Source organism: Eumetopias jubatus, unplaced genomic scaffold (genome assembly GCF_037043125.1).
Source record: "Eumetopias jubatus isolate StellerSeaLion01/CBP00866 unplaced genomic scaffold, mEumJub1_p1.0 scaffold_15, whole genome shotgun sequence".
NCBI lineage: Eukaryota > Metazoa > Chordata > Mammalia > Carnivora > Otariidae > Eumetopias > Eumetopias jubatus.
This window is the reverse complement of record NW_028274821.1, coordinates 44123483-44146777: the sequence shown is the minus strand read 5'-3', so window position 1 is coordinate 44146777 and position 23295 is coordinate 44123483. Positions and strand designations below refer to the sequence as shown.

Sequence of the window (23295 nt, the reverse complement as noted above, 5' to 3'; positions counted from 1 at the left end):
AAAATGACCAAAATAAGCTTTTAGGCGAAAAGAGTTCCACAAATCAGTTAAGTCAGGCTGTTCTGGTTTTCAAAAATTCTTTGAAAGAATAAAGAAAGGGCATGGGAGAAGAAAAATTAAAGACTTAAAATGAGGATAGCAATAATTTTACCCAACAGTGTGACAAGGTGTTTCTTATACTTAATGCCACTTCTGTCCAAAATGTTAAACATACTGGGAATAAATTTGTTACTTCCACAACTATAAATTTTCAATCCCCCCTGCATTCATATTCTTTATTACAAACCTATATACTGGCTTGAAAGAGCATCGTGGAAGATAATCCCAAATGTTCTTTCATCACCTCATTAAAAACCGAAGTCATTCGTGCCATTTTAACAAGAATACTTTGCATTTAGAAGGATTTTCATATTTATTTTTTTAAGATTTTATTTTGTACTTATTTTAGAGATAACGAGAGAGAGAGAGAGCAGGGGGAGGGGACAGATTCCACACTGAGCACAGAGCCTGACACAGGGCTCGATCCCAGGACCCTGAGATCATGACCTGAGTTGAAATCAAGAGTTGGACAATTAACCAACTGAGCCACCCAGGTGCCCTGGATTTTCACATTTATAAGGCCCTTTTCATGCACAGCCTGTAATGGAAGTCTCACCATGTTTTCAATATAAAAATGTTAACAACAGGGCAATAGAGAATAGTCATGGTGGGTTTTCTCCATCAACACTTAACACAACTGGGCATTCATCATATGCAAGTGCAGGGGTGGGTTCTAGGGAGGTGAGAGTGAGCGCGGATCCTGATCTCAAGGAGCAGAGCTGCTAATCCGGTAGGAGCAGTGAAATATGAGCATGACTGTCACTGGGCTACTAAGGAAGACTTACTTGTAAGCAGATAGAATTGGACAAACAGATTATGGCTCAACCATTTTTCCTCTCACCTACTTGCCTTTGTGAAGTGGTTTTTGTGACCTATACCAGGAAGTCTTCTCATTGATGATTCTCCCATTCTGCCTTAGAGCCTCCACATGATGTAGTAGAAACTCATACATGGGGGCCACAAAAGGAGTTTCAGTGTTCTGGCTATTGATACAAGTAACAATTCATGTATGAACTCTTCCCCTTAGACAAACACAGAGAGTGTGGTTGATTCATCTTTTAATGCCTACTTAGAACATAAAGTTACACTTTAAAAGTTTTATATCCTGTGAGCCAAAAGAAGTCCTCAGAGAGACATATCTTCCAAAGAAACTGTTAGAATTTCACAAATTTATTAGGAAACTAGATTAGCTTCTGGTATTCGGGAAGCTTTGATCTTTTCTCTTTCCTCCCATTTTCTTGTATAACCCCAGTTCTGACTTTTTGTGCTGGTAGGTAATTCTTCTTTCAGGTTAAATCTTCTACCTTCTCAATTACTTATGACCTCAGTGGGTTTGAGAAAACTCCGCAGCATAAACAGCTTTCATTAGGATGTAAATCAATGTAACAGTATGTAACAATAATGTTTGTGACACCTCTCAGAGCCTACCAAGTGACAAAAATTGTTTTTAGTGGCACCACTATGACAATTCCATTATGTTCATAATTAGTTCATATTATTCGATTTCCTTTATGGTGTAAATTATGTAATAATTAGACTTGCTTATAAGGTTTGCGTATGATATCCATGTAGCAGTACTTACCAGGGCTTTTCATAAACCAAATCCAAAGTGAGCTAACATATTTCAGATTTTGCATAACATCAAGCGGGACAAAATTAAAATATAATTACAAGATAATGTTCTGAGAGAGAAGTAATAAAACTTAGGTGGCAATGTGTGTACCCTAGTAGATCATACAAAAAAGCCTTGGGCAAACAATAAAAGTTTAAAAGGCAGGCTCTGCATTTTCTGAGTTTACTGAGAAATATATATATATATATATGTATGTATGTGTGTGTGTGTGTGTGTGTGTGTGTGTGTATAAACCTTATGAAAATTAATTTTAGTATCCCCGAGAAACTTTACCACAGTTCTTGCCCATTCTAGGGCATAAGCTTTGAGAAGAATGTGAACGTCTGTCACAGAGAAGATGGAAATGACAGAAACAGTAAGCGGTGGCTGAGAGTGGCCACCAAGAAAACTGATTTATTCAGTATCTAGAAGAGTTTATGAGATAAATGTGCCCAAAACACCCTCTTGAGAGAGGCTGTAGGAGGTAGGGTAGAGGAGGTAGAAAGAAAGCCACTTGTGTGTTTGCTTTGGACATGTTCTAAGTCATTCCTTTTTTTTTTTTTTTTTTTAAGATTTATTTATTTATTTATTTATTTGTCAGAGAGAGAGAGAGAGAGAGAGAGCGCACAAGCAGGGGGAGCGGCAGGCAGAGGGAGAAGCAGGCTCCCTGCAAGCAAGGACCCCGATGTGGGATTCGATCCCAGGACCCTGGGATCATGACCTGAGCCAAAGGCAGATGCTCAACCAACTGAGCCACCCAGGTGCCCCTCTAAGTCATTATTTTCTGAGTGCACAAGAAATCCGCTGGGCTCATCTAATTCCAGTGTGAGCACTTCCAAGCACAAGGTCACCACCATGAAGAGCCACGCTTAAAACTTTCAGAAGTTATCTGCCCAATTCTCACCATAAAGTACAGATGACAAATTACGGCTTGATTTGCAAGTAGAGAGGACCCTGACTCTTGACATCGCCAGTCAACTACGCTACTTGTTTTCATTTAAGAGCTCATTTTGGAGACTTCCAATTTTTTGTTGTTTTCAAAACCACCACCAGAGAAACAAACTTTCATAAAATAAATATGACTAACACTTTGAAGTAAAAATATCCACAAAGGAACCAGTATGGGAAGATGGCGGAATTTCCATTGACTCATAAAACAGTTTACATACAAATCTCCCTTTTTTCTTCTTCACTCATTTAAATTATTACCATTTCTTGTTCAGACTCGCTGGCAAAACATCAGTGATTTTCATGTGAGTCTTTCACATGCTGCCCCAAACAAACTTTAATGCTTGAGTAAAAGGTTTGCAGCTGGCCAGACCCAGGAGAGGGTAGAAAGGTGCCCCACACACTCTGTCCACTGCACTATCACTTTGCTTCCCTCTTGTCTCGGATATGAGAAAATACCATTCAAACCTCTTCACATTTGCTACAACCAACCACCACCACAAGTCAGAATTGGCAAATGAACTTCAGTGTTTCCAAGAATAAATAAAAGAGACACTCTACCGGGTCTTCAGTTTTGTGACTATTCAAGAGGTCAGACAGGAAATCTTCATGAAAGCTCTCTCTCCGAATTAGCGTAAATTCCCTCAGGAAAACAGCCCCTTGGCTTTGGTCTCCGCATACCTAGGGAGATAAGATAGCCAATTAAGCCTTCAGACAGAGCCTGGAGGGAGGGGACACTGAGGAATTAATGTCTCTGAGTTGAAGAAACTTCTTGGATGCATTTCAAGACCGATTAGAGCAATCAAAAACAACGCAGGCAAATACACATTAATGCGAGAGCCACTAGAATATTCTGGCATGTGGCTCCTTGGATAGATGCCAGGAAAGTCCACTACTAAGTTGGCAGCTCTTAATTGACTGATGTACGATGCTGAATTCGGACATTGTAAGTTATCTTTGTGGCCAGGTCAAGCATAGATTTATTCTACTGGGCTATCCCTATGTATGCGCCACCCAGGTATCTTGGACCTACAGGGATCAATCCCTATTTCCATGGGTCTGAGCATCTAGGTGGATTCTGATGTCCTGTTAAATATCTACCAGATAAGGAGAAGCTGGCCTGAACCCATAACTGACTTCCCGAGTTATTCAAGTACTTTAGAACCAGATGCACTTTAGCTACTCTGAAGGGAGGTATTGGAGAACTTTTATCTAGAGCTTATCACATACCAGGTTCTTTACACATGTTATCTTGCACCAGCCCCAGGAGGTGTCTGTTATTAGCCACACTTTACAAATTAGGAACTGGAGGCAACAGGGTTTCAGGAATTTGGCAAGTTAGTAAAGTGTTGAAATGAGGACTCAAATACAGGTCTGACTCTAAAACCCCTTTCTTTTCATTATCACATTGTGCTACTGAGCTACTCAAACCTCTGGCAGAGGACTCATTGTTGAGTGACTCCTATAAATGCAAGGGGCAGTGAATTCACTCAGGCTTCCTACTACCTCTCTGAACCTCATTTTATACATGGTAAGACAGGAATGGTATCAGCCTGATTGGGCTGCTGAGAAGACAGGAGCTAATACATGTAAAGTACTTAGTACAGCGACTGACCTAGAGGAAGCATTCAGCAAAGAACAGCCATAGTTATCATCGAAAGCACATTCTGCTCAAGGAACAATTAAAATTTAAGCTTTTAGCATACATGAAATTCTTTGACCATATTTATAATGTCTGTGATGGGTAGAGTATTGGGTTGGGTATTGTATTATCTTCATATTAATTTAACATTTAATTTTTTTAAGATTTTATTTATTTATTTGAGAGAGAGAGAGAGAGAGAGCACAAGAAGGTGGGAGGGTCAGAGGGAGAAGCAGACTGCCCCCTGAGCCGGGAGCCCGACGCGGGACTCGATCCCGGGACTCCAGGATCATGACTTGAGGCAAAGGCAGTCACTTAACCAACTGAGCCACCCAGGTGCCCAACATTTAATTTTTATACATTTTCAATTGTATACCTTTTTATGGTATCGGTAATATGAATACGAGGGGGTTCATATTATTAATTTATGCCTTCTTCAATGTCTGTAGTAGTTCATAATAAATTCAAATAATTTTAATCCCTAAACCCTTTGGGAAGGAAGAGAATTTCCTGTAATTTATATGTAAATGGCTTCTGTCACATAGCATAGTCAGTATCGTTGGGGTAGACAGAATTTTGGGCCCCTTTACTCCCTAGTATCCTATCTGTGATTATATTGCTTAACATGGCAAAGGGACTTTGCAGATGTAATTATGTTTACTTTCTAGCTGACTTCAAAATTGGGTTAGTATCCTAGATTATCCAAATGGGCCCAATGTAATCATAGGAGGCCTTAAAAACAGAATGTTCTCTGGGCTGAGGGCAAGAGAGAATGTCAAAAAGATTCAAAGTGTTAACAACGACTTGACCTGCCATTTTTGGCTTGAAGATCAAGGGGGGGGGGGGCACATGGGAAGCATGAGAGGAAAATATATTCTTCCAACAATGGAGAGCTTGGAAAAGGACCTTTGCCCTAGAGGAGAACTACATCTTTGGCCAATACTTTGATTTTAGCCCAGTGAGACTCTGACTGGAGAATCCAGCCATGCCTGCCAGACTTCTGACATACAGAAATTGTGAGATAATACTTATGTATTGTTTTCAGCCATTAAATCTGTGGTAATTTGTTATGGCAGCAATCGAAAATTGATATAATCATCAAGAGGCAGGGTCGATGAGAGGTTATCTTGTTTCTTTGCCTACACCGTTTCGTAAGAATTAGCCAGTACTGAATAAGCAGAGGTAGAATTGCAGACTAATTCTTGGAAATGTATCCTTCTGGGTAACCTAACTTATTCCTGTTACGCTTAAAATTAAATTTCTCATTTCTTTTCTCATCAGGGTCAATCATTCCTTGAGTCTGTAGTTACATACACTTCAAAACCTGTCTTGATTCTGTGTCTTCCCTGATCAGAAGCTTTCAGGGATTCTCCACTTCTTGTTGGGCGCATTCCAAATTCATGGGCCCTGTGTTCAGGACTGCTCACAGCTCTTCAAGTTCCAGACAAAGAATAGCCACACTTGGGCAGCTTTTTCTCAAAAAGATCAGAACCTGAGTTTAAAGTGACCTAGAATTGATGTGTTTTCATGTCACTATTTGCAAAAGGACTAAAGATGCTGACCACTACTAAAGCTCACATTTCATTAATCATTTCTCCAACAATCCGAGGCTATTTTGAATTCTAACTCCATTATTCAAAATGGTGGCCACCTTGTCATGCAATGTCACAGTCTTTAAAAGCTAAAATCTGAAGAGACTAATCAACTTATGTGCATTTTCTTTGGGAGAAGTTTTGTGCCTATGAAAAACATGTTTCTTTTGTTAAACTGATAAAGAGACAAAAATGAGTCAAATATTCTCCAAAATAGAAATCAAGATGTCAAATATAAAGCCTGAAAATGCAACGCTACAAAAAGGAAGGATGATCAGCAAACACTTAGTCCACTTGGTTTATGCTTTCTCAATCATAGCTGTGTATTTGTTTGAGAAAGCATTTCTGCCTGTATTTCCCAAGGATATTGACATTTATAAAACTCACAATTCTTACCAAGATGTTCAATTTCCCCAATACTTTTATGTGATACTAAGGCAGAAGGTCTTAATTAAACTAAAATTCAATTTAAAATATTTTTTTCATGTTTTATTTACTTATTCATGAGAGTCAGAGAGAGAGAGAGAGGCAGAGGCAGAGGGAGAAGCAGGTTCCCCACCTAGCAGGGAGCCCAATGCGGGACTCAATCTCAGGACCCTGGGATCATGACCTGAGCCGAAGGCAGACGCTTAAACATCTGAGCCACCCAGGAGGCCAAATTCAATTTAATATTGAGATTAGATAAGAACATACAAGTTAGATGAATGTAATTATGACCACTTTCTCCCTATAGATATCATGTGCATATCTGTTTGTAATTTAATACCTATTCATGAACACTATTACTAATTAGGCAATTTAAAGTACTCGAATTAATTTGATCATTATTAAGTTAGTTTTGAATATCTATATCTATCAAACCATGGATAATAATTATTATATTCTGTGTGTTTCAGAAATACTGTTACAGTGAAGGAGATATGCAAATATATAAAGATACATAAATATGTAAATCTTAGACTTCTATTTCAAACTGATTTTCAAAATGATTATTTAAATCCAAAGTAGTATTTTTTGCTCATTTTTTTTCATTCATTCATATGTACACGTATTTACTCAAGTACTATCAAGTCCCAGGAGCTTTATTAAAGGACATATTTCTTCCTTTCAGGGCTCTATCCTTCTAATGAGTACATGGATATGACAGAGTCTACTAGATGCTCACCCAAAGCCACCATCTTTTCATCATCACTGATACACCTAAAGCACATTTCCTAGCCTCCTTTGCAGTGAAGGTGGCCAAGACTGAGTTTTAGCTGGTAGAAGTGATTGGTGATATACAAGGCCTGGTCATAAAAATCTCCCACATTCCTTCCTCCATGCTCTGTTGCCCTCAGCTCTGTCTGGAATGGAGACAGCCTCAGGGAAATCTTGATGTCAATTGTTAAAGGTGTCAGAGGTTCCCTGGCTCCCTGAATGACTGTATGCAGGAAGACCTTCCCAGGACCTGCTCACTTACTTCATACTGTAACATGATCAAGAAGTAAGGCTCTATTGGGCTGGGAGGTGCCCACGTTAGAGACTATTTGTTACTACGGCTAACCCGCTCTAATTAATACAATGAAAAAATTCTAGGTAAGCACAGGATGCCAGGAGAATACAGAGCAAGGGTGATTACCTCTCCCAAGAAGGATTATGAAAGACTTTAAAGCGGGGCTAAAGGAAGATTGGGGATTTACTAGCCTGACAAGGGGAATGGGAGTGGGGAAGGGGCGATTCTTGTTCCAGAAAGAGGGAAGAGACTGGGGAAAGGCATTAAGGCTTGAGATACCTTGTTTGTGTTTTATGTTAATCTAGCACGGCAAGAGTATGGGGGTACACGAGAGCATGGGATGGGGACAGAATTTGTATATTGTGCAGGGGCCAGATTATGAATCATGCTCACTGAAAGTCGGAAGCAGCCAGTCTTGCTTGAGCTTATGAGTTTGGAAGTGCATTCTGGTAGTCTTGAGAAGGTAAGACTGGAGATGAAGTGATTAGTTTCCCATCACTGCAATTACTCTGATGAGAACTCATGAAGACATGAGGGGCTGGGAGGAAAGAAAAGGGCCAGAAAATTTGGTGACCAGCTGAATGCAAGTGCTAAGTCTCAGGTTATATCTATATTTTCTGCCTGGATTTGAGCATAAGAGCAGAGTGGATAGTAGCTCTTACAACAAAGAGGAAGTACATCAGGAGGAGCAATTATGTGAGTTAGATGTGAAGTTTCATTCCAGAGAAGTGGAGCCTGAGGGGCCTTTGGCCAAGGAAGCTGAGCTTTGTGCACTGGAAGGAGACTGGTCCGGAGATGATACATAAGCGTTGGCATCATGTGGGGAGTAGATGATACTTTGGCATGAATGAGCTTGCCAAGGGAAAGTATGCTGAATTCAAAGGTGTGAGGGCTGAGATAAGAACCATCTGGGGGAAACTGATACCTAACATGCAACATGGATCTATCTCTAATGGCCTGGCTATGCCGACAGAGATTATTAACAAGGACAATCCAAACGTACTGCACTTCATCATTTTTAGGCATTCTTCTATTGGTTTTCCATGAAAGTACATTCATGACAACATTACATTCAACTTATTAGAATTAGTTTCTTAAGAACAGCCTATGGTTCTTTGGGCTATCAATTCCCAGCTCCTGAATTCAACTAAATGTTGATGGAAACTTGAAAATCTCCAGAATAACTCACTTTTTAAAAATTCTATTTCCCATGGTTAGACCAGATCTCCTGAGTTTTGGTTTGGAAAATACAGTTACTTGCCATCTGATATGTCAAAACTCCCCTTGCAGTTATCAGGTAGTTAGCATATTATAAAAAATGCATCAAAACTGGCACCCCATTATGTTTTAGATTCAGTGCTGTTAGTTTTGCAGCTAGAAAACAGAAATATGAGAAGTGGAGGAATTTTACACATGGCCAGTGGTCATGTTAGGATTAGGAATCAGAGACAGTGTCTCTAAAAAACTCAAGTCTCTGCTTGAGTCAAATCTGGCTATTCACCTGTAGGAATAGGGCAAGAAACAAGTAATCATGACTGAGTCACCTGTCTGTTTCTGCAGGATTTCTAGACTCCTGAGGACTGCTCCTCAGGAAGCACAAAGACTGACATGTGCTAGAATTTGTACCCTGTGATGAAGATTGCTTCTCCAATTACAGTCGCATTTCCTGCTTTAAACATTGACTCCTCTTTCTGATCATTGGCACACCAGAGTACTCCTTAGAGAACCCAGGAATGTAGAAATACCAGCTCCCAGAATAGAGTCTCATTAGATCCAGGAAGGAATGGAAGCAATTTATTGTTGTGGTTTACATTCTCTCAAACGGGGCTGAGCGATCAAACATAAAGAGATTTTAGGGTGGGATGCAGGTAAATACAGGAAACAAGGGAGGCTTTCAAGTAACTCTCTATTCTCTACCCCTTGAGAGGGAAAAGGAGGTAAAGATAGTTTAAAACAAAAAACCAAAGTCACTGAATAATAACAAAAGGTTTTGCATTTGGCTTTAGGATACAGTCAGAAACTCAAACTATGTCTACTTTTGTCTTCTACTTCACGCTCACTCCTATCATAACCTGGCACCAAGCATTCCCTTGCTTGACCTGACTCTCGGTGGCTCCAGAGAATACTGGTTAGTATTCGGACTCACAGCTGTCAACTGTCCGCTCACAATGAACGTGATTGATGGAAGAAAAGATAATAATCTCCCCCCCAGAATGTCCTACTTCTTACAAGTTTGCTCTCTGGGTTGTGACTAGAATTTGGAATGTTAAAACACAGAGCAACTGGTTCACATTTTGGAATCTCTGCCATCATTAAGGAAGAGTCGAAATTTCTATAGAAATTGCAATGTTGATGATAGGAGTGGACTATGGCCAGAGCTTTGAAGCAGCTATAATGTTCTTACAACTCTGGGGGAGGCGTCCATTGACTTCCAGGCTGGGAAAAAGGGATGTGGAAATAAAAGAAGTTTAAACATATAAAGATGCCCTCAAATTATCAGGTTACCATTCTTCTTTCTTCATTTAGTTTTTCTGTGAAAACTGAAATGTAGCCAAGTTCATGTCCTATGGGTCGGATTTAGGTTTCAATACTACTTACGAAGTATAGCACCGAAAACCACACTGTTAGGTTTTTTTTTCTACCAAAAGGATTTTGTGACATCTATTTTTGCCCATATTTTGGTTCATAGTTTACTAAGAATTAAGATAGTGAAGCTGAAAATTCTCATTAGATTAGAATAATCATCTAAACAACTTAGGGAGCTAGCTCCTGTGTTGTCTGAATACATACCTATATTTAAATGCCAATGGACAGTGAAATGATTGGTGCCAGGTTTATGAGTTTTTGGCACAAGGGGGACACTTAAATGCTTATTGAATTAATAACTGAATAGGAAGTTTTCTTGGATGCCCCCAAATCTCTAGCTCCAGTTCTGAGAATCCCTACCAAGTAATAGGAAGAAATAAGAATTCATATGGACTCAAAGAACTGCTCAAAGGTAGTTCTGCCACCCAATATCGTACCGTCTGATCCTCAAAATCAAAGTGACTCAGAGACCAAGGGAAGGAAGAGAAAAATCTGTTCCCAGTATAAAAGTATGATTAAGGGGCACCTGGGTGGCTCAGTCATTAAGCTCAGGTCATGATCCCAGGGTCCTGGGATCGAGCCCCGCATCAGGCTTCCTGCTGAGCAGGAAGCCTGCTTCTCCCTCTCCCACTCCCCCTGCTTGTGTTCCCTCTCTCGCTGTCTCTCTAATAAATAAATTAAATCTTTTTTTAAAAAAAAAGTATGATTAACTTCTGGTTTGAAGGAAATCAAGCCAAAGGATGAACATCCTATCACTAGCCCTTAAAATATTGATATACTAAGTCAAAAACGAGAATAGTCCCAAATGAAATTTGGGAACTAAATATACTAAGAAGTAGATTCTAAATAAAAATAAATATAGATGTTTCTAACTTTATTAAAGGTCCTGACATTTGGTAAGAAATTGAGTTTGCCTGACATTAGTAAATTCCACTTGGGAATAAACAAGGATCCCTGATTTGGGAAAGTAAATTAATCATTTTACAGCCTATTCCTGTTAGGACTATTCTAATGGACCCAAATACAATGAAAAAAATCCAGTCTAATTTCCATGGCTCCCCTTCCATTAATCCCTATAACTTCATTCCTGGTAGGAATATTCTGATATAGTAAATGGGGGAATGAGTAAACAGTAATTTGAATGTAAAAAAGAAAAAATTATGGGCATATAATCTTACTAAAGAAATTTCCTCATTATAATGCAGAAAGAGTATTTCAGAGACTTAATGAGAATATGTCCCAAAATAATGGTATTTATAAATGTCTCCAAATTCACAGTCACCAGTCAGAAGAGGCTCAATCAGCTTATGCTGAGATCAGCAACTGTGTGTTCACATGTTCACAAATGTGTCTAGAGAGTGGGGAGACAGTGTCACTGAATAAACTGCTTTCCTTGTTGTAAGAGCCCACTTAGAAAATCATCTGCTTATCTCTGAAAGTATTATTGGTTGTTTTGTTGGGGGGGGTGACTCAATCTCCTTAGACAGACACTTTGGGATGCCAACATACCTATCCACACCTACTGCCACAGCAGGCTTGTCTGTGAAAATAAAAAGGTTCTTGAAGTGGCTTCAGGTGTCCCCAGCTAATGGCTGCCAACTATGTGAGCTGATTAGCAGTGTTATACTCCCTCAAGGAAAGGCTAAATATGATCCCCAAGAAGATCGGTGGGGGTAGTTAATAAAAACATTCTTATAACCATATTTAAGCCACTGACATTTATATACCTGGTGTTTGGAGCTTAAAAACATTTCAGTATTCTGTTTGTTCTTTTACCAACTTTAATTACCATTTCTAAGGATTGTAAAGATAATTGCTAAACAGTTAAAGCAGGAAGAAGTGAGATGGAACATACTGGTCCAAATTGTTCAGCTGGGCCTCATAATTCCTGGTACAGATGTTCATGCTTAGTTCAGGTCTGATTTAGAGTAACAGTTATAATATGGTGAGGCAAGGTGACCAGATGTAGCTGAATTTAAAGATCTGTCCCAGAATGTCAATGAAAAGAAACTCCATTACCCTAGCAAAATAACCTTTACACTGTGGGGTAGGAGGGAGTAATGCTTAAAAAGATCCACTTTATCTTTAAGGTAGATGGATAGCTCCCTTGACAAGGCAAGGAGTCATTAAAACAACAACAACAAAATAAGAAATGAACAAAAACATATGGAGAAATTTACCCTCGCAGAAGAATGGGTAAAAAAAAAAAGTAGCAGCAGAAGGAATTCCATCAAAGGGTATACATACACTATGTATAACATGGGCTTGATCTACAGGTAGGCTGTGGCATTTCCATAACTGATTATAAGCATGAGTGCTGAAAGGAAAGTGCTAGAAAGAATTTTTGGAGACCCTCTTCACCAGCCTCTTATCTTTTCAGATGAGGGGAACAATCCATTGCCTTCTTAGGCATTAGGTAGAGAAAACATGTGGGTTTTGAGACATAGCCCGTGCCACACTTAAGATGGCAAAACAGCCAAATTACTCAAAGAAGGCAGCAACTTTACCAAGATATGGAGTGAATTCTCTTCTTCCTTATCTTCCTCAAACGTTTTAAGACACATTATACCCCATTCCTACCAAGAGGGGAACAGAGTACAATTTCCAAAATTAGGATACTCAACTTGAGAAAGCTGGTAAGAGTTGCGATTCAGATCTACACTTAGACAATGAAAGAACATACAAAACAGAAAAGGCGGAATTCCCTGTGTTCTACTCCTAAGTAGAAGGGCACATTATTGTCACATCTTCTAAGGACAAGGAGAGATAGATATGGTCTTTAAAATTGCTCCTGTGTGCTTAGGTGTATGCTTTAAATCTTACATGTAAAATGAAACACTCATTAATGCAAGAATTAAGAAAGTTGAGCAGTTAGAGGAGAATTTTAAGATAAAAAAAAGGAAGAACATAAAGGTGTCTACATACACAGTATAGTGGTAGAAATCAATCTTTTTTAGTTGTATATTTGGCAATGTTTCTTTAGATCAACATTATTATCCAGGTTTCTCTAAAGTTGCTTAGCTGAAAGGAGTGGAAAGTCATGGTATATCTCATATTCTGAATCAAAATGAAGATTAATTAGGGCAGAAATTCTTTCTTTGCCCTTGCTTAGTTTACATTAACTCCTTTGGAGGCCATAAAGATGTGCCACTCAGATCTCCTGCTGCAGAGAGCTTAATCGAAAGATGGCCCAAATGTACTCTGAATCCACCTCCTTGTGGCCCACGGGCTGCTCTCAGCCCTGGGCTGAGCACAGCAGATACCAAAGCAGCTCTATGCCCAAGAGATGTGGAGGTCCTCTGACAGATGACTTCTGCTCTAGGACTTCCTACTGGCTGGTCAAACCCTCCTCAGCACTGCACTGTGGTCTGAGACTCTTCCTATCCAACCTTTCTGTTTTCTCTCTTTCCTCCACTGGGGACAGCTAAGTTGCAGTCATTGCTGGCTCTTCTGACCTCCTCTGTCTCCCTCATCTTTTCCCCCATTAATCCTCTTGCGTTCTTAATCCTGTCTTGGCACCTGTTTCTGGATTTCAACTAACACAGCTTTTCCTCTGACCCAAGTGCTATTGGACTGGAACTAATGTTTCCAATTCACCATCCCTATCTACAGCAAAAGGGCCACCTGGTCTCCATGATGCCAAAGAAATGGTGAGAACACTGTTAGGGTTTCTTTTCACTCTCTCTGCATTGAAGTTTTAGTTTCTCTACAGTACTGGGAAACAATGATCAGAATTGGTGGATAAGAGACAGCTCTGATTCTGCCTCCTGGATCCTCACCCAGACTGCCTATACCCAGCTCCAAGTTCACCCCTATTCTAGCACATCGCTTTGTCCCACTACTGAAATGTAAGAGTACATCCAATACTCGTTGTATTCAGTTGGCCCAATGGCTTTAATTACACACAAAAGTGTCAAGGTGATAAGTTAAAGCATTTCCTGGGCAAATCAGCTTTTATTGTTTCATGAACTCTAGAAGCTTCTCTCTCCCTGGCTAGAAGTCTTATCAACATATGCCAATATTTTAGAGAAAAAAAATAGGATAGTATAGACCCATGTAGATTTATTCCCCTTTTAAAGAAATATTCAAGCAGAGTTCTACGGATAATGCTTTAATAGTAGTAATAGTGTAACTCAGATATATGTGAGTTCACCACACCCTCTCCACCCTGCACACACATACCCCATGGCCCAGTCTCTAAGAAATGTAAACACAAAAAGTTGGGAGAAATGTATATCAGTATTTAAATTGTATATGTAACTTAAAGAATTTCAAATATTTACTCAGTATCTCAAGAAAATGACCAAGAAATGGGGAGGTTTACACTTAATGCATAGCAAGCGTTCTTTAAATGTCCAGTCTTCCCTCCTCACCCTTATCTGTCATTCTCAATGTACTTCACACAGATGGCCGCTGGTTCTTCAAAACTCTTGTCTGTCAACTCCCAAGTTATTTCTGAAATTCAGGCCATGTATTTCTTGGGAAAAGAGAAGTGGAATGCTGAATATGTTTGTCATACAAATGTATTATTACTTTGTCATATATTAGTAATAGTTTGTTCCTACTAAAGAAGCATAATCTTTGTAAGGAAATGAAAGCATGTAATAGGCATATATGCATGTGATATTTATGTATGAATGTGTATATGTGCATGTGTGTTGCAAAAATCTCAATGTGATCCAAAAATAGGAGACCCAGGCACCTGATAGATGATGGGTCTATTTGAATGGGGAATGGAGGAGCCTCTTGGAAGAGAATTCATTTCAGCTTGCTCTGGACTCAGAGCCTTGGATATTAAAGAAAAAAAGAACAATTCTACACACAACATAGTGATTATTATTACTCAGATTTCTTCGGTGCAGGGAGCCTTTAAGTAAAAAACTTGGCACTAAAAACCAAGCATGAAAGCTAACAGACCATGGAAGCCTGCTTTCCCATTTGACAGGTAGGAGCTCTGGCCCCTCCAGAGTTAGAGCATGAGTGACATGGACCAGCAAGAGAGCCCAGCAAGGACAGGGACTATACCAGGGGAGACCACAGCACCCGCAGAAGGGACAGGGATACCCAGGTGAAAGGGGTGGGTTGTGGCAGGAAGTGGATCAGCTGTGACCACTGCAGACAGTTACATGGTGCTTCCACTCAGCTTCTCAGGCATGGAAGTCTTGACAGTGGATATCACCATAAAGGCTGGAATGGGAAAAGAAAGAAAATGGTGGCCTTTCCATGGTAGTAAACAGTGCTTGTTCATAGGTATCGCTCATGGAAGCAGCCCAAAAAGACAAGGGCTTGCAAGGATCTCAAAGGTCTATAGTGAAAGGTAGGGCAAAATTGTCATATTCATCATTTAAGCTAATGATAATGTGAATCTTGTATAAATCGTTCACTGGAATAGCCTTGGCATCACCAATTATATGCCCCCCCATACACACACACACACACACACACACACACACACACACACACACACACTACCTTTCTTCTCGACCATGAAATTATTATTATATGTGTTGCCAAAGCAAGCACTTGACTACAAAATTATTAAAAATAATTTTTACTGCCAATTTTCACAATCCACATTTGGGTTTATACTAAAAGAAAAATCAATAGAAAGCCAGCAATCAAATAATTTTTCTTGTTTTCTATTCTATGAAAAATGAGCTCAGTGGAGCCAGGTCATGTTCAACTGGGTCCAGTTCTTGATGTTGGTGTCCATTTTCTTTTTTTCTTAAAGATTTTATTTATTTATTTGAAAGAGAGAGAATGAGAGAGAGAGAGAGAGAGAGCACATGAGAGGGGGGAGGGTCAGAGGGAGAAGCAGACTCCCCGCTGAGCAGGGAGCCCGAAGCGGGACTCGATCCCAGGACTCCAGGATCATGACCTGAGCCGAAGGCAGTTGCTTAACCAACTGAGCCACTCAGGCGCCCCAGTGTCCATTTTCAATACTTCTCAGTGGGAACTATTTTCCAAAATGATCCCAACTGAACCATGCCTCCTAGAATTAATGAATATGCATAGTGTACATATACCTCCTCCCCCCCCCCACATACACACTAAATCTGGGTTGGCTCTGTGACTTGCTTTAACCAATAGAATAAGGTAGAAGTGGCGTCATGACAGTTTAGGGCCTAAGAGTGTTGAGGACTAGCAGCTTTCACTTTTGTATTTTGGGGAGTTCTGGGTCACCAAATATGAAGTCCAGGCACCCAGCTAAGGAGGCTATGTGACGTGACCAAATGGAGAGGGCTGCATGGAATAGGAAACATCTTAAGACTATGTGGAGAGCCACAGATATTCCAGTGTCCTAGTTGAGCCCAGCCTTCTATTTGTCCCCACTAAGGTACAAGATATGTGACTAAGCCATCCTGGACATTCTAGTCTAATTAAGCTTCTGGGTGAGTGCAATCCCAGCTGATGTCACATGGAGTAGAAGAAACATCCAGTATAGCCCCTTTAAATCCATGAAATTATGGGAGGTAATGATGACATAGTTATTGATTTAAACCACTAAGTTTGGGGTTAATTTATTACATAGCAATAGGTAACTGAAATACCATAGTAGCATACATTGAAGGGGGAAAGGAGAAATTTATCTTCATAGCCCATGTTTGCTTCCAGAAGCACACAAAGTGGGGAGGGGCAGTTTTCCTTCTAGATTGTCCATATCTGTTGAAAATTGGAATCTTAAGACTGTCATAGGAATTGACCTACAGTTGACATTCCGGGAAAAAATAAATGATCTTTCAGTAGGCCCCTCTGATTTTGTGACCCATCCTACAAATTTCAAGATTACCTGATGCTAGAAATTTCTTGTATCCTTCATCAATTTTATGTTTAGGGTAGATAACATCAAAGCAAGCTAATGATATTGCCATATCATGGATGGTGTTGTTATCAACATCATCTTCTTCAATATAAGTGGCTGTAGTTCCTGTAAAGACCAGGTCCTTGGAAAAAGTTTCAGTGTAATACACTTCTAGTCTGCTGTTCACTGTGTTATTCCACAGATAATTTTGATAACTGTGAAATGACATAAAATGATTACTTCTTGGTATAATGCTAAATGTAGGGACTCTATTCTTCATAAGGATTTTATTTATTTATTTGAGAGAGAGAGCGAGCAGAGGGAGAGGGACAAGCAGACTCCGTGCTGAGTGTGGAGCAGGGCTCTATTGGAGGACACTGAGATCATGAGCTGAGCCGAAGTCAGATGCTTAATGGACTGAGCCGCACCTCAGTTCTTCATTTTGTATTTTGAAAGTCTTCAAGGCCACTGCCCTTCCAGACACCTTTTGGCAGGTAATGATTTGAAAGAATTATCTGGGTCTTTGCTCTTCATCCATTCTTCCCTGCATTTTACCAAGTACTTTTCTGCCTCAAAATGTTGCCATGAGTCTGTAAGCCCCAGGGATCAGAACTACTCTCTCTATAGATATGTTGAGTTCTATAAATATCTGAGTAGTAAATCAATGAAGGCATTTTGTTTATCAATTGCTAATTTTAGAATTTTTAGAGGTAGAAAGAGGCTTAAAAATCATCCAATCTAGCTCTCTCTGGAGCCCAGAGAGAAGATAATTGACCTTCCCAAGAGCATATTTTTGATGTGTGAAAGTCCAGGCTACAATGTAGATTTCTGGATGCCAGTCCCATGCTCTCTCCACCCCAGGGCTCCAATGTCCATCCCCCCTGTTTGGGCTCTCTCTCCAAATAGTTGGCAAGTACAGGATGTGGATGACATGGAATCAACGGACTGCAAGCCCAATGAATCAACAGTGAAATGTGGCTAATTGAAATGTGGGCTGCTTTTAAAAGCACAGTGTAAGAAACAAAACATATAATAGCTTTCTTCTACTCTATGCTCAACTGACCATGAACATGGGGTGCAGAGTTAATTTCTAGATGCCAAACTTTAAGGACAACTGACAAACCAGCAATTTCTAAATAAGAAAATACAAAGGTGACTATCTGGAAAGCATATGATAATCAGTGGAATTAATTAATGGCATTTTGCCTGATAAAGGGAAGAAGATTTGAGAGCTGTCTTCAAATACTTGAAGGGCCACTTCTGAGAGAGAGGGTCCTCCATAGCCCCTTCCTGATCTTCACTCCCTTCCCATATACTTGTTCCTTACATTTGGACATCTGTTGTCACTCCTCTGCCCTCTCCAAGTTCACCAAGGCTGGTCTTTCAGCCACTTGTCCTGTCATCATCCTTAATGATCATATGCTCTCTCTTGAAATTCTCTCCCCCATGGTTTATATAACAACTGGGAATGATCATAACTCTTTGGTCATTTCTTTGGTGGTTCCTCCTGTACTTCCAACCCACTAACCATAGGTGATCTCTGGGCTCCATCCATGAGCATCTTTCCCCCATTTTTTTCTTGCCCTAAGATTTTTATTAGCTCTCGGAGAGTCAGCCATCTCTTCTGAACAGATGATTCTCAAACCCATATGTGGAACCCTGGCTCTTACATGATCATATCCTGCACTTCTTATATCCACAATTTGAATTTTGCCATCCTCTCCACCTAGAAAGGCTTCCCTCTATTTCCTCCAACTTAAATTGCATCAATCCTTAAAGACTTTATATGTTCTCCCCATACCCTCTAAGCACCCATAATTTCTCCTCCACTGAATCCAGAGGTCTTGTTCTTCTAGTTGAGATCTGGAGTCATGCGACATGGATAGCATAGCTCACCTCTTCCCTGTTGGGTGATTTGGGTAAATTAGTTAAACTGAGTCTTAGGTCCTTCATGTGTAAATGGGGGAGAATATTGCTATTTGCCCTACAGAGTTGTTGTGATGATTACATGGATTAATATATGAAAAGTGATTTGTAAACTATAAAGTGCTATATAAACAGAGTTTGGTAGTAACGTTACTACCAGTGAGGTTTTTTTCTTTTTCTTTTTTTTTCCAACAGTATGAGCTAGCAGAGTATGTTCAGTCAAATGAATTAGCATTTCCATCTTGACTGACTCACTTGGCTGGAAAAACATGTGGACATTCCAATGTAAACAGGATTGGGGAGGAGGTGTAGGAGACACATGTCATAATTTATTGAGATATGAGTCCTGGCACCTCATTTTTAAACAAAAAAGCACAACACATTATTACTTCGCTAATGGCATGTATTTTCATCTCTCCTGTGGTTATTTGGGAACTTGTCTATCTCCCCTACTGGTCTATAAAGATACCAAAGTCAGAGACCCTGACCTATTGATCATCCTGGAAGTCCAAGAATAATACCTTAAACTTAGTACATGTACAATATTTGCTGAATGAAAATAAATTTGGCACATCTAGTTTAAGGGAAGTGGAATTCAGCCATAACCTATCCCGATAAAATAGTTCTCAAACAATTAAATATGGTGTCTTGAGATGAAGTCGGCTAATTAGTAGGTAATGAAGACTCTGGCACTATAAGCATTTGCACAGGGACCTGAAGGAAGCATTTATATAAATTCTGAGAGTCTTTCTAACTCCAAATCTGTCGATTAATTAGCTAAATTTATTGCTATTATTTCCACTGTCATTCCCCACTTCCTCTATAAATAGTAGACAAAAAATAGATGTTCAGCAATTGGTGCCAACATTTATTTCCTTGACACCGTAGTCATGCAACGGTCTTTTTGTTTGCTTGTTTTGGGGCATCTTTGGAGCACTTTCTAGTTCTTAGGCATCTGAATAATGGCCTCTTCGATCATGCATTAGAATCACAGATGATAGATTATTCACACACATTTCAATCTGCTTATTCATCAAATAGATGGACTAGATAAAGCAGAAACTACCAAAACACATTTTCTAGACTCAAACAATCTAAGTTGAGTAATTTTAAATATAGCCCCTTAAGACCCCCCAACCCCACCCCCAATTGCGTTCCCAGTCAGCTTCTCCTCTCATTGTCTCTTGGCACTCCCATTTCTACTAGCAGCTTTCCCTTCTATGTGAATATCATTGTCTCCTATTTCACAGAAAAAATTAAGTCCCTTAAATGTGATTATTCTAAAATGACCGCCTTTCCAAAATTACATGCCCCGTCCCCATGCTTCCCCTAGCCTCACACATTAACAAGTCTTTTCTCCGGCCTAAGGGCAAACATCCTCCACCTGTACTCTGAATTCGATTCACTAATGTTACTGTAGTAATCTCGTTCCATTAGTTATTACTCTCTCCTCCCTACCTACCCACATATTGTCATTACTTACCCACGGTTGACTATTTTCTATGTTTACCTCTTCATATTTAAGAGAAAAAGAGAGAGGGGGACCTGGGTGGCTCAGTCAGCTAAGCATCCGATTCTTGATTTCAGCTCAGGTCATGATCTCAGGGTTGTGAGATCTAGCCCAGCGTTGGGCTTCCAGCTCAGGGGGGAACCTGTTTGTCCCTCTCCTTCTGCCCCTCCCCCGATCTCTCTTTAATCTCTCTCTCAAATAAACAAATAAATAAAATATTAAAAAATCAAAAAAAAAAAGGAAAGAAAAAGAGAAAGACGAGGGAGAGGAATGAGAAAGAGAGAGAGAGAAAGAGAGAGAGAGAGAAAATATAACTTTTTTTTTTACTCTATGCTTCGGTATCCAACATTTTTCCTTCCTCTCAGCCACTTTTCTAGAAATAAGTCTTCACTACACTTAATGGCACCACAAGCTTGACCAGTAACTACCACGCATTTTGATATCATCATCCAACAAAAATTTCTCTGGCTATGGTCATCAACGACTTCCTAGCTACCTTGTCCAGTTTTCATCTAACATCCTCAAATCATGACTTAGTTAAGCTACTATCTTTTGCTTGAAATTATCTTCCGTTTGCCTTTCCATGATGCCACTCCCTTTGAGTTTTTCTCAATCTCTCTCATGGTTTCATATTCATCTGTCCATCCCTTAAAGGCTGGTGTTCTTTGTGCTCCATCCTTACACAATTTATGTCTTAATCTACAATTTATTCCTGGAAATTTTTTCCCGGACCATGGATTTAGACAGCATTGATAAGATTACAACTTGTGAAAATATGTATCTCTAGCCCAAACTCCAGATACATGCACCCAGTTACCTATTAAGCATCCACAACTAAATGTTCCATAGGTACCTCCAAATGAATACTTCAATATTTCATCATGTCCACCCTTTACAAATATGCCCCTCCTCCTACAGACTTTATCTATATTGGCAACACATCTTTCCCTGTGTCCCAAGGTAGAAATCTTTTAGTCTGCCTAGAGACATCTATCTTTCCCCTTCACAAATTGCCAAATTTTGACACGGCTGTCTTCTAAATGTCTTTCCTACTTTACATCTCCAGATGTGGTCAGTTTTCCCTTAGACTACCACAGCACTGGTCTTAGCAGTCTCTCTGTTTTTTACCTTATCCCTTCTTTGGTCCAACACCTGCATTGCTGCTGGAGTGAGCTTTCAAAAAAAAAAAAAAAATTCCAGTTATGTCTCTCTCTAGCATGACGTGCTTTAACAATTCTTTTCATTTTCAGGCAGTCCCTCGCATCTTAATGTACATCAACGTCAACTGGGTCTCATTATAATGCAGATTCTGATTTAGGAGGTCTGGGTTTGGGCCTGAGATTCTGCATTTCTAACACATTTCCTGATGATGCTGATGCTGTGGTCCAGCAACCATGCTCTTAGGCTCTACGGATTATAACCCAACCTCCTTTTAAAGGCCCCCAAAACCAGGGCACCTGGGTGGCTCAGTCAGTTAAGCGTCCAACTCTTGATTTCAGCTCAGGCAATGACCTCAGGGTCCTGGGATCGAGCCCTGTATCAGGCTCTGCACTCAGTATGGAGTATCTTTGAGGTTCTATCCCTCTGCCTCTGCCCCTCCCTGTGCTTGTGCACACTCACTCTCTCTCAAAACAAATCAGTAAAATCATTAAAGGCCCCCAAACCTTTTTTGTTGGGCCTCCACTTAATCACTGCATCCTCTTCTCCAACTCTTTCCTCCTTTGCTCTTAATGCTCCAGCATCACTGAATAGCTTGTGGATGTCCAAACACATAGTGATCATCGGCTTCTCTATGCCTATACACTTTCAGTTCCATCTGCCTTGCATGCCCACCTACAGAAGTCTATTGGTTAACTCCTACTCAGCTCAACTCTATCTTGGGAGGTCTGTCTCCCCACCCCACTCCACCCCCGCCCCCCGTCCCCAGACCATTAGCTCCTTTAAGGAAGAGTCTGGTTCATCTCCAAGGTCCTAACCAAGTAGAGTACCCTGGCCCAGAGGAGCTAGTCTCCAAAGTTTGGTGAACTGGTAGTTGATCTATTTGTCTACAGCATAAGTCCCTTAAAAAACATTCCCGTTGCTCCTTAAACACTTCCTGGTGGAGAACATGGTGGCTGATAATCATAAAACAAAAAGTCCAGTGAAATAAATATAGATGATTTTTCCTTTTCGAGATAAAACACATACTAAATTGGGAGTAGATGAGGAAAAGATATATAATGTAAGCACATATTACATATAGAGTTGTACCTTTTATTTAATCAACTGGAATTTAGGCAAATTTATCACTAATAAAAAATGTTTTCATGTTTTTCAAATTGCTTCACCAAACTCTTTCATTTAAATGTGTCCCCTGAGTGCATTACTAAATGTGTTAAATGTGTCACCAATTACAAAATGTGTCACCAATCACAATTAGCTAATAATGAGGATTAGCTAATGAATCATTAATTTTTATAGCCTCACTGCCTGGAATCTAATCATCAAGTGTTATCAATACCCTGGGGAAAGTGAAACAATTAAGTAAGATAAATATTTATTTACTTATTAAAGGTAAGACTTCTTAAACTTTTTAATTTTCCCTTCTTGTCTTTCCTAGACAGGATACTTCCAACATTCTGCTCATTCTTCATGAATGTTGCAGATTTTAATTATATTTTTGCAGATTCCTATTTGGCTCAACTTTAGCATCTAAACTTGACTTTAAAAGACATTTCTATTTTATAGCTACCAAATAAACTCCTATAGTCTGTTAATATTTTTTTTCTGTCAGTGAAGTATAGGTAACTGAATGTTAAAAAACTTTTTTTTTCAAATCCAAGCTGAAAATAGGATGTACAATTTGTTTATACTATGTAAACACTAAAAAATGTGAGTTTTCTTTTATTAAAAAAAAATCCCACTCCCTCCACTTCCAAAACTATATTTTTTAACTCTAAAAGTTTGTCAGGTTTTCTGTTATAAAAAAAATTACTAAATTTCTAAGGTTTTTAAGCTTTTGGCCTTTTATTACCTTATTTTATTTCAACAAATATTTATTTAGTTTCTACTATATTGAAAGAGCTGTGCTGGAGGGAGTGGGCACA

At 39.6% G+C, this 23295-nt stretch overlaps 1 protein-coding gene across 1 annotated transcript in view; it reads right to left on the bottom strand.

Annotated features, from left to right (window-relative positions):
• Positions 1-23295, bottom strand: part of ADAMTSL1 (ADAMTS like 1) — a 936829-nt gene that overhangs the window by 673178 nt on the left and 240356 nt on the right. The window contains exon 2 of the mRNA XM_088018750.1: positions 3221-3340. Coding sequence (XP_087874876.1) covers positions 3221-3340 — 120 coding nt within the window. The remainder of the gene's footprint in view (positions 1-3220; positions 3341-23295) is intronic.